At 45.5% G+C, this 12,482-nt stretch overlaps 1 protein-coding gene across 8 annotated transcripts in view; it reads right to left on the bottom strand.

Moving 5' to 3' along the window:
- The window catches only part of LRRFIP1 (LRR binding FLII interacting protein 1), a 159,714-nt gene that overhangs the window by 55,093 nt on the left and 92,139 nt on the right, over positions 1–12,482 (bottom strand). For 2 of the 8 annotated variants that reach the window (XM_068965710.1, XM_068965711.1), the window contains exons 3-4: positions 4,861–4,905; positions 4,202–4,252 (exon numbers count right to left, since the gene is read on the bottom strand). The exons of the other annotated variants lie outside the window; for them this stretch is intronic. In XM_068965710.1, coding sequence (XP_068821811.1) covers positions 4,202–4,252; positions 4,861–4,905 — 96 coding nt within the window. The remainder of the gene's footprint in view (positions 1–4,201; positions 4,253–4,860; positions 4,906–12,482) is intronic. 8 annotated transcript variants of the gene reach the window in all.

Here is a 12,482-nt window from a genome sequence, read left to right as displayed (position 1 = left end):
AGGGGCTCTTCCCAACCCAAGGATTGAACCAGGGTCGCCTGCATTCCAGGCTGATTCTTGACCATCTGTTTCTACTAAGTCAGAAGACAGAGCACCTTCAAGGGCATCAGAGATGGGAAACAAACAACGAAAGGCAAAATAAAGCTCTGAGGGGCACTGGACGCGCTCAGTTGAGTTTTGAAGTGGAGAACAGCCGCCCCACGGGAGGCTCTGGGGACAAACGTCTGTGCAGATGAGCTGTGCTGTGCCCTGTCAATCATCACCTTAAGGGTATACACGCATTTTAAAAACAGGAGTTTGCTAAATAATTTTTCAGCACAGTGGGATGAATGAAGCACAAAATCCTTTTGGAGAAAAAATCTTTCAAGCAGAGAAGTGTATAATCCGATTTAATTTCAGTGCTGAGTCACTTTAATGCTGAGTGTGAATAATGCTGATGAGATTACATTTTTCTGCCTTGGAGTGTAATTTAAATGTATAGGTTTAAAGAAAGCATAAGCTGCAGAAACTCTTCTAGACAGACGTTAGAAGGGAAATGCTGAATTTCAAGGCTTCGTTTTTGTTACTGGATTTGGGGTCTTTCTCAAAGAGCACTCTCTAGCCAAAGAGCCATCTGGGATATTTAATTTGAGAGGATACAGATTAGGAAATAATAGATTTTTCATTAGATAAAATGACTTTAAATTTAATCTGTTACCGGAAATGTAGAGGCTTGGGAATTCTTGATCTGATTTTGGGTTTCCTGCAAGACGACCCCGTCTCTTCCATCTGGTGCCCACGGCTGCTACCCCAGAGCCTGGCAAACAGCGGTGCTCACAGGCTGCCCGGTGAGGGAGACAGTCAAGTACCCACATCTGGACTCCGGACACAGGAGGAGGGTCAGAGCTGCAAGGAGGCTCTGGGAAGCACAGCTGCGGGCACGCCTGCCCTCTGGCCTCAGTCTCTAGGAAAGGACTAGAGGGCGGCACGTGTGTCTCTTCACACCAGGATGAACTTGGCTTTTTAGACAAACACCCGCAATATTAGTGGACACACCACAGGTTATTATCTGCCAGGCAACACTATCAGGATCAGAGCACATCTCACCCAGGCGTAGGGACCCCCGTACTCCAAGTCAGGCTGCGACTGTCGGAGGAAGGATGGAAGAGAAAAACAACAGAAGAGAGTTGCCCAAAATCAGGTAAAAAGCTAAGTACAATATAACAGAAACATAAAGCAAGCGATCTCGAAAATCTTAAAATTAATTTTCTTCATGACTTCTAGGATCTCACGTGTCTTTACAAACACAACTACAATAGCATGGCAGCTGCCGTAAAATCCATTAACAGATAAAACCTCCATGGCAGAAGTTGCTGTAATTCGTGAAATCTGAAGCAGCCTGAACAATCCTGCTTCCTCCCCCACCTAATGCACGCCATTTACATTAGACAGGGCGTCAGCAGACGCAGCACTATCCATTTTTAAATAAAGAAAACTTAGACTTACGATACCTAAACCTAGATTTTCTGAGGATGTCCACACAAACACTAGAAAAAAAAATTTATTCCATTTTTAAGGGCTTATCATCACTGTGAATGGAATGAAGACGGCCTGTGTTTTGAGAAAGTCAGGAGATAAAAGATATGGGTTTTGAACTTTGCAAACTGGAAAGATGTTCAAATATTAAAATACGCAAAACAGCAGAAATTGGTCCTACCCAGAGATGGACTGAGACGAGCCGCCCTCAGGGGGCAGTGGGGAGCCTTGCTCGCCCACCAACCTGGAGAGACCAGAGCTTCTGGGCCCCCGAGGGGCTTGAGGGGTGACGCTGTCACAAAGCCCTGGCCCTGAGCGGCCTCCTCAATTGCTCTGGGCTTTTTCTATAGTGATAAAAATTAGAAGGATTGACTCTTATTCCCAGGATCCAGGTTCTCAAGGTCTGCAGTTTTTATCTTTAAAATCTTTAAGCTATTCCTTTAGATCAAGAGCATCATGGGAAAGCGTCAGGGAACATACACCCCGGCTAATGACAAACACCACCCACCACCAGCTTCCCACTTTCTCCCCTCTCTTACTCAGCGTCCTAACTGTGGAGGTCCTCTAAAATTTTATATCCTAAAACAAACACGTTTGATATCTTGGCAGAGACAGGTGTTCAGCACAAAAGCTTAGCTCATTTCTGGTTAAAATCCTTAAAAATGAAATAAATGCTGTAAACAGCCAAACAGTAACTAATAGTACAATAGTTTTTAAGGGGGTCAGGAAACCCTCTGAGAATCTTAAAGTGAACTGATTATTTTCCCAGAAAAATGCAAGTACATAAAAAATCTTGAATACAAGTTCAAGGAGTATCACAGATGGAAAATGCTATTTTGATAGAGAGATTTGAGCCCCCAAAGAATCAGGTTTTGCTCTATTTCCATCAGAAGCTCCCTTGTGGACCTCCTCATGGTGTGGAGGCTAACGGTCATGTGAGTCCTATGCTCACAGCTCACCCCTCTCCTCCTTGAGAAAGTGTCCTCTTCACTTGGTTTTAAGGACCTGATCTCCTCCTGGGTCTGCTCAACAGCTGTAATTTCTGTCCCTCGTCTGCAGAGTCTATAAACAGCTCTGTGCTGATACTGTTTGTGTTACATGAATCTTACTTCTTCTTGCACGAATCATGTCACAGCACAGATGAGGAATTTACAAATAGGTGGCTAAGGAGAAAGTTTCAAAATGAAAGGAAGCTCTTTGACTTCACCTTGAAACTGTAACTTTCTGGCAAGGTCACCATGTATCTGCTTTTAAGGACAGTGACCACTGCTAACCCCAGAGCAACAATATACAGCTGTCCTTCAGCATCTGGGCGGGGGGTGGGGCGGGGTCGGTTTCAGGACCCCACAGACACCAGCATCTGCACACGCTCCAGTTCCTAATTCAAAATTGCCTGGCTTTTGCACACAACCCATGCGCACCTCCTGTATACACTCAGTCGTCTCTAGAGTCCCTGCAACACCGCACACACTGTAAATGCTATGTTGTTGTCGTTCAGACGCAAAGTCACAAAGTCACGTCTGACTCTTCCCTATGTGAACAGTTGTAAATACAATGTCAAATGCTATGTAAATAGTTGCCAGTGCGGCAAATTCAAGCTTTGTGTTTTTGTAACTCTCTGGAAAATTTTCTCCTTGACTATTTTTAATCTGTGGTTGGTTGGATCATGCAGAACTTGGGGATAAGAAAGGCTAACTGTTATCACCTTTGTAGCTTTCTGTTACAAACAGCCGAATTAAATGCACATTTACTGGGAATATAAGAAGGCTAGGAGTGATATCACAACTTAGTCGTCACAGAGATTAAGAGCGAGCCTCCTGCTCCATACAGCCCTTCAGTAAAATGAGAGGCTGTGTTGAGACTGAATTATTACCAGGGAGATGCAGCTTTAACCCAGTGGCAAATGACACTGACTCCGTGTCGGAGCAAATTCCAGGAGATGGCGAAGGACAGGGAAGCCTGGCGTGCTGCAGCCTATGGGGCCACAAAGAGTCGAGCACGAACGAGCCACTGAACAACAAATGACACTACACGCTGGGTTTAACTCGCTGAGTTGTAGATCCATAAACCAAACACATTTTCTCTACTTAACTTCCCAAAGCACACCATGTTTTCAAGTATAATTAAGATTTTTGGAATGTTTAAGGAAGGATGTGTATTTGTGTTTATCAACCATCAAGCTGTCCGTGATGCAGAGATTTCATTACAGTTGATGAAACGGGAGGCTGCCAAAGGCCTGGGGCTGGATAGATTCAATGTGCTCCAACTTTTTACCAGGCAGCTCACAGCAGCTTTCAAGGAGCCATGCAAAGCATCACTGCATAACAGTTACTTTAACTCGTAGTTACTTCACTGAGATTCCAACTGGATGGGAGCCTGCACTTCCGTAAGGACAGAATGTGTCTTCATGCTCCTCTCATCATACTAGCGATGAGACGGCCTGATCTAAATGGGGCGGTTTGGTGACGTGGACCCAATATGAAAAAACGATGACGTCCACGTTGGGGAGAAAGACACAACGAAAGTGCACGTCAATCAACTCTGCGTCACAAAGAAACATCCCGCCATTGGACAGATTTTAAATAAGCATCTTGACAATGAACAAGGACTTTGAACGCAGGGGTGGGAGGGCACGGACCACGGACGCAGACTCTACCATGCAAACCCAACCGTCCTGGTTACTGACCCTCAGGCTTCCGCGGCTACCCACTGACATGCGCTCATCTTCATCAGACGCCTAGTGAAAGAAAGATGGAAACAGCCGTGAGATGCGGTAACAGACACGACGCGCCCAGCTCTCAGAGGAAACCGGCTGACCTGACACACGGCCGGGGGAGGTCAGGCCCCTCTGAGAATCTCAGTGCCCGTGAACCCGTGTGTTCCCCGAAAAGGCTCTGTTTGTGGGAAGTATCAGAGGACTGTTTCTGGATGACATGGCTTTACATTAACTTCATTAAAGTGGTGTTGTCCACTTTGCTGGTTATGTACAAATATATAGTTTAATGCCCATGACTGCAAATTATTCATGAGCATTCAACAGCAAAGAAAGCACTAAAACTGTAATGAACATATTAACACTCGTTAAAACACTCATAAATACTGAGGAAATTCTCAAAGCTTCCTCTCACCAAAGTGAAGTCAAAATGCTAAACGCTGAGTTCACAGTCTGTATAGCTAATCGTATCAGTGTTAATTTCTTAGATAAAGACACAGATCTGTAGACAGATATATATACTTATAGGAAGGTGGGCGGATAGAGAGTTAATTAATGTTATTTCAGCCACTAGAACGGCCAAGCAGACTTCAGCCGAAATGCCGAGGTAACAGGAAGGAGACAGTACTAACCGACGTGTTTCTTCTGGATCTGTGAGAGTAGCGCTCACTGTCTTCCTACCAAAGCAATGAGGAGACAGCACAGAAAGGTTAGAGGCAGACAGGAGAAGCCTTAAGACTGTCCAACCGCGTCTCAATACAGTATTTCTGATGTAAATGTCAAGCAAATATTTACTTTGCTTACAGGCCTCAATCATGCTTGGGGCTGGTGCATGGGGATCACCCACAGAGATGTTATGGGGAGGGAGGTGGGAGGGGGTTTCATGTTCGGGAACACATGTAAGAATTAAAGATTTTAAAATTTAATAAAAAAAAAATTAATAAAAAAAAAAATAAAAATAAACCACTGGGGGAAAATGCTTTCTTCTAAAGAAGGTGGGGGTGGAGGGTGGAACTTGAGCAGACAAATCATTGGGATGTTTCATTCTGGCTTTAAAAACAAGCATGTGTTCGGTGAAAAGCAGGCTCTTACTTTTTTTTTTTCCTAATCGAATCTGGTGCATTTAAATCAAACTACTTCTGACATTCAAAACCTACTTACTTCTGTTCAGGAATCAGAGAAGAAACCATTTCTGGAAGAGATCCAACATGGATGCCACCCTATCTACGATGTTCTGTGCATCCTAAGATGCTTCATTTTGCATCTGGACTTTCTCTGAAGTCGGGGCATATCTTATAATCAAAGTTGCTCACAATTATAATTAGCATTTTCTTTCTCAGTGGTATATAAAACACTGACACCTCTTTTAACTGTGTCTTAAGATTTGGTAAATTTATACCTATGCCATATAAGCATTAAAATGATGGTTTACACATAACAGAGGTTGAAGTTAACTGTTTAAATAGAGGAATTGTGTGCTCTTTGTATTTCAACAACTGTTTTCTTTTATATTGTACATAGATCTCTAAGACGTAGGTAATTTTTCTGTTTCCTTGGGTCATTTTATGTATAAGGGACATTTAATGGGATAGCTGCATACTGGCCTGGTTCTCAAATGCTGGAAGGATGCAATGACGTCTGTGAGGCCAGTGAGCAACGTGACAAGGACAAAGGGGGTGGGGGCACTCGGGGGTGGACCGACGACCAGTGGGTGGCTCTCAGAGCCCACCCCCCTTCCAAGCCTCCTACTGTGGGGCAACATCTCCACTCAAGAGGCTTGTAGGACGGGGGATGGTATCGTGAAGGGCAGGCCAGCTTTTAAATGACAAAGGACAGATAAGTTGTGCCAGGAAACAGGGTGAGAAGGTAAAGGAATTTTCTCCTCCAAGAACCGTGGATTCTCAGGGACAGGGCACAAGGTGAGCAGGGCCCAGCAATGAAGGATAAAGGTCGGAAGCAGAGTGGCCAGGCAGCTGACTGCAGTTGGGAATTGAGACCATACAGCACACCGCGTCCTCTGGCTTCCGGCTAGAGCTGCTGGCTAGGCGGGCCGTTCTGGGAAGGTTCTCACGCTGGGGGGCCCTGACCCAGCCTGAGTATCTCCAGGGGGGGATCCTGCTGAGAGGAGACCCCCCATGCTAGCCTGGGGGGCTCCAGGAGCCAGCCGCCTCACCAGACACCTGGCCGGACTGTTTCCAAGCAGCCTTCACGGGGGCTGTAAACAAGCAGACCAGATGGAAACATCCCCGGAAGGCAGCCTCTCAGTATTAAATTAGGGGCGGCTGGGACCTAGCTATGCAATTACAGTGTGGGAGAATGAAATCACAAACCGTTTCAAGCTTTGAAAAATCATATTTGAGGCCTACCATCCATTGCTCGATGTCGCCCCATTTTGTATCCAGCCCATAATATTTCTGTAGACAGAAGGGAAAGAAGATGAGGCAAGAAGTGACATGCGCTCTGCATAGGACACTGTTCCGACATGCATTTCCAAGCCCCAGGGTCAAGGGAACATGCCAAGGCAAAGCGAGGAGGAACAGGCGGGGCTCTGCGGGGGGCTGCAGACCCCCACGCCACCTGTGAGCCCGGGAAGACAACCCTCCCCACCCAGGCGAGACAGGCCAGGACAAAGCACTGCTGGGGTGAGGGGAAGACCTCCGTAGAGGCAGGTCGGCAGCACGCCAAGCCCCTCTGACAAGCTGGTTGTGCCCTCAGAGAAAATGTACTGCAGCAATAAAGCACTGTGTGTGTCTGTCTGTCTGTCTGCACATGTGCGTGCGCTCAGTGGCGCAGGCGTGTCCGGCTCTTTTCGATCCCCGTTTAAGAGGAGCCAAACCGGAGAGCCATTTCTGTGTTGCTACAACAGGTATGAGAAAACCAGAGGCAAGGGGCAGAAAGGATGTCCTGACCCCTAGATTTCTGATACACTTGCTCCAGCCATCTGATATCTATGCTAAATTTAGGCCCTCGAGAACTTCTGGGCTGTGGACGTCTTTATCATATGCTGCTAATGGCAAGATGGCCAAGCAGCCTGTTGTAGAAGTGGTCTTGATACAGGGAAAAAAACAAACGAACAAACAACTGTTTGGCTTTTTCTTTAGCCAATATCTCCATGCTTTCACCTCACCTATCTATTTAGCAACTGCCCAAGTTAGAATTACAAAAGCAGATTCAGGATGGCTATTATTGTCACCAAAATACAGCAATTCCTAATTTAGGTGGGAACCCCGGTGGAGTCTTAAATAAAGGGGCTTTGCTTTTCTCCTCACTTTTCCCTTGATTTCCAATAAGAAAACCAAGAAACTGCCATGTAAACCTCTGTATCATATAACACAGAGATGATTTTCCTTTTGCACACAAAAAACTTAAAGTCAGAGGGAAAAAACTGTGAGAAGTGAGAGAAGTGCACGGCAGCACCTGAAGTTGTACAATGACCCAAACAGGCTGCTGCTGTTACATTTGGTTTTATATTTGATTTAGTTTCTGTTTATTTTGAAAGTCGGCCAGATTTAAAACATATGGCTCTTCAGTGGTCTCGCCCCTTTCTCTTAGGATGGTGGTAAGTAGAAAACTTGAAGAAGAAAATTAGGAGAGAACTGACCAGTGCTTTAAAAATTCAACCAATATAGAACCTGAGCAGCTAAAGCACACGAGCCAAACACTTTTCTGTAAGTTCCTTGCCTTAGTCTATAAATTGAGAAGGGAAATAAAAGGGAATACTTCCCACATAAATCAAACACAGCAGCGTAAATTAAACACAACCGCTTAAAGCTATTTTGCGCTCAATTCATGCTAGCCCCACTTTCACTGTCAAACTCCAGGTATAAAAAGTTCGATGCCATCAACCCTCCTCTATCTCATGCCTTGACTACAAAGATAGAAAATGTGGCTTTTAAAAAGGAATGGGCCTATAGAAACTGACAAAAAGTAGATTCCAAAAGAGGTCTGCGTTATCCGTTTTTCTATTTCCGCCTTTTCCTTTTTGGCCAATTCTATACCCATATCAAATACCGCATTCTACCTGTTGCACTTTTTAGGACAAAAATAAGAACCAGTATTTAAAATCTTCCGCTGAGTTCACAGGTGGCCTTATAAACAGCTACGGTAACTCTAGCTACGCTTCCAAGCCATCCGTGGGGAGAGGACACCCCTGGCAAAGCGCGGTTAAGGAGTTGTCCTGGTGTTAGTAGCAGGGGCGGCACAGCAAACTCTAGAAAGGGCACAACGCCGCACACGCAGGCTGTGAGAGCCGGTGAGCCATGCAGAGGGAAGCGAGAGCCAGGCGGGCGCACACGTGCTCGACTTTCAGAAACAGCTTTGATTCAACACAAGAGACCCTGATGGAGACAGCCCGCGGGCTGGCAGCAAGCCTTACTGCCTCCTTCTCCCGCGCCCCGGGTCACATCTGGGTGATAATAATGGACACCTGCTTTTCCATGGGGGGCTCCCTGAGCTCCTTTTAGTTGTGTGTGCTGGGTGTGCGTGCTGTGCTAAGTCGCCTCAGTCGTGTCTGACTCTTTGTGACCCCATGGACGGTAACCCTCCAGGCTCCTCTGTCCATGGGGGTTCTCCAGGCAAGAACACTGGAGTGGGTTGCTGTGCCCTCCTCCAAGGGATCTTCTTGACCCAGAGCTCGAACCCAGGTCTCTTGCATCTCCTGCATTGGCAAGTGGGTTCTTTACCACTAAGGGCCACCTGGGACGCCTGTACGGTGTGCAGACATGACCACCTGACAAGATTCTAATGGCGCATCCCTGGTAGTGAGGAGGGATATTCTTGATCCAGCACCAGATGGGAATGAGTCAAGTAGAAACGACCGGAGAGGAGTCCCTGGCTAGGTTTTAGTTGACCGTGTCCTATTCCGTCGGTTACTGTGATGGTTCCCAGCCTTGCCTTTCGCCTGTGAAATTCTGACCTGGATTCTCTATGTGTGGTTTGGAACTCTAGCCTCAGTATACAGTTCCAAGTGGACTCTGCAAAAACTAACAAAGTTTAAATAGATCCTGGCACCTTAACTGGTTTCTTGACACTTTGGGGGATAATATTTATGCAGAGTGAGGGGGGCAGGGGGAAAGGCCATTTGGAACTGCACCTGGTAAAGGAATCCAGAAACAATTTTATTGTTTTTCAAAATTAACACTGCATTTGATATTCTTATAAAGTGCCAGGTGGCTCCTGGAGGGCTAGTGAAGGCTGAGGAGACAAGTGCGGAAGGAAACGGAGATGTTACTCATTTTGTTTGCCGGGTGTACACCTCTTAGAACTCTAAATCCTGGTGAACGGGCATTTTCATTGAAGAATACCAAATGGAAATTTGGGAAATTGCTATTTGAGGCAATTCAGACTCTCCAGCCTGGAGAATCCCAGGGACGGCGGAGCCTGGTGGGCTGCCGTCTGTGGGGTCGTACAGAGGCAGACACGACTGAAGTGACTTAGCAGCAGACTCTCTAGAGGTTATGATTCTAAAGAAGTCAGAAGTGGCTCCAGGTTGGGGTCTAACCAGACAGCAGCACCCGGAGCTGGAGCCTCTGGAAATTTAAACATACTGATGTTCTGTGTTTAAAGGGCTTTCATTTTCTAACCCATGAGATTAGGTCACCTTGTTTTGATTTTCTTAGCTGCTCTCAAAGACAACGGTAACTCTTCCTTATAAACTAAATAGGTTTGTAAACAAGAAATTATTTCAATTCGTTTATGGGAAAGACTCCCTGTAAACACTTTTCTATAAATTCTCAGGGAACTGTTCGCACCCTCCTTCATTATTGCTGGATCAGGAGTCACTGAACTGGCTGTTTTTATTTTCTGTATTGGGACAGCTCAGCGCATTTATTTCTAAACCTCACTGCCTTTACAAAATACCCTTAGAAAACAGAGATGCATGTTAGCAATCTGAATATTAGGGATGAAAGGCAGGTTTGTTTTAAGCTACTGGGTTTTATTGTTATACCATCATTTTCTTTTTTTGCTCAGTTTTAATTCAGTATGTAATCATCTCAATGTATGGTAATATGTACTGAAATTTTCAACACTTACTATTAATAATAAAATTACATGCAAGGATGCCCTTTCTTTTCAAATGTCTGATTCTAAATGGTTTTCCAGACTCTGAAGTGTGATTTTATTTTGTCTTAGAGTTAAATTTTTTCTTAAAGAAACAATTTTCCAATTTCTTGAGAAAAATGGAGATAGAAAAAGCATTCAGTACTCAGAAATGTGTGCTGACGGCTGCCTTTCGTGGGGGCTAACGTGACCCCCTGAGCGTTCGTGCTCAAACCAACTCGCAAATATGACAGTAAAAGCAGCAGCAGAAACTTTAGTGGGTTCTCAATCAAAGGCATTATTTCTGAAAGGTGACCAGGTCCTTGGCAAGGGAAAAAGATTACATGCAAACCAGAAAATAAGTACGGAAGAGCCTACCTTTTGAACCTGATAGATCTTCAGAGAAGGGCAAAAGAAATCGGGAAAGAAATACAAAATCCAATTACAGAAGTAGAAAAATCAGAAAGAAAGGTTCTATAAGGACCTAGAAATATGAATAAAAGCCATATTGAAACAAAGCAAAAACTGGTAAAATGGGAATGAAAAAAACTCTCTTGTAGTCTCATTGAAATAATCAGTAATTTCATAACAGATCTTACATTCTATTTTAGTTACATTGATGAAATATAGGCACGTCCACACGAGTCTATGAGAATCCTGCTATTAGTCTAATGCAAAAGTTTGTGTTAACTAATACCACTAATGGGAAAAAGAACTTCATCCTCAATATAAAATTTCTTTTCAGGTGACCAAAATGTAGCAAAGAAGTGCAGAAATTTAATTGGAAAGTCAGCTGGTCAAAGTCACAAAGAGTTAAGAAACATTCTTTCATGTTTGGATTCATGCAGATACAGATCAGGAAAACTTCAGCCAAACAGACAGATCATGAGGGTATAACTGAAACAAACTTTGAAACGCTTATTATCATACCGGGACACACTAGTTTGCTCTAGAGGTTTCTCCTAATTTTGTAGTAATCCCTAGGTAAGTCTGAGATGCCTATTCTATCACTCAATCATTCATTCATTCTTCATTCATCCAACAAAACTAGTGAGGCATGGTCCAAGGCATTGCTACAACTATAAGACTTCAGACTCCATGCTTCTATTCCTACAGAGGTGAGCAGATATTAATATATCCAACACCGGTACTACATTAAACGTTAGTCTCCAATAGAAATGTTGATCAGGTCAGTAACAGGAGACACGCCCTGATCATCAGATCGCCTGGTCATCACACCAGAATTTTTTTCCCATTAGTTTAGGCTCTCAGACAGAGTTAAAGTTTCACTCAGATTTCCCAAAGAACATCTGCATATTCTCCCTAATAAATCCATTAAGAAGGAGCTCATAGTCCTCTGAGACAGCCCCAAAGCATAGCCACGCAGTCAGTTCTCAGCATCCGCAGGGGTGAAGAGAACCTCGGAACCATTTGGCTGCAAGGCTGGGGCTGTGACCTGGATGGATCGCCAGCCTGCTCCCAGCCCCCGTGTCGTCAGGGTCTGCTAGGTTTTGCTGACGGCGTGGGGGGGGGGGAGGAGGGGACGACACTCGGCTCACCTCTCCTCTGTGGGCACTCTCCATGCCAGCCTTGAGAGGCCCAGGCACCAGCGTGGCTTCAGCCACCACCCACCTCCGACACCCTCCAGTGGTGTCGTCAGCTTCCAGCTCTCATGAGCTTCCAGGGACCTCACTGCTCTCCAGGCATTCGCAGGCTCCGTCCGCCTGCTGCCAAGCCCACCTCCGTGTCAAGGAAGGCCTTGGCCCTGCTCAGAAGCAGTCGTGTGGTAGCTCGCCACCACATGGAAAGAGGGGTCACGTTTCTCAATTTTTATACCGAAATACCAACACTACAGGTTAAACACGGGTCTCCAAAGCATATTCATCTCCACTTCATCAACAACCTAAAATGCCAGTGTGCCGGGCTGTCAGATTGTGTAACACAGATTGTGGGGCTGGATCTAATTATAGGCAGGCCCAGAGACGTGATATGTGAAGGGGAGACCCAGGAGTATGCCTGCATGCCACCCCTGCCACTAAAAGTACGGCCCCAAACCTGAAAGCCGTCTGCCTCCTCTCTCCAGATGGGCACACACCGTGGGCACCCCTGTGCACACCCCCCAGCCCTGGACTTGGGTCACATTAAGAATCAGCCAGACCAACAGCTGCCGTTCGTGTCTCTGTAACACACGGGCGGACACCATGGTCTGTTCCCA

Source organism: Capricornis sumatraensis, chromosome 2 (genome assembly GCF_032405125.1).
Source record: "Capricornis sumatraensis isolate serow.1 chromosome 2, serow.2, whole genome shotgun sequence".
NCBI lineage: Eukaryota > Metazoa > Chordata > Mammalia > Artiodactyla > Bovidae > Capricornis > Capricornis sumatraensis.
The sequence above is the reverse complement of the archived record's forward strand: the minus strand, read 5'-3'. Positions and strand labels throughout refer to the sequence as shown.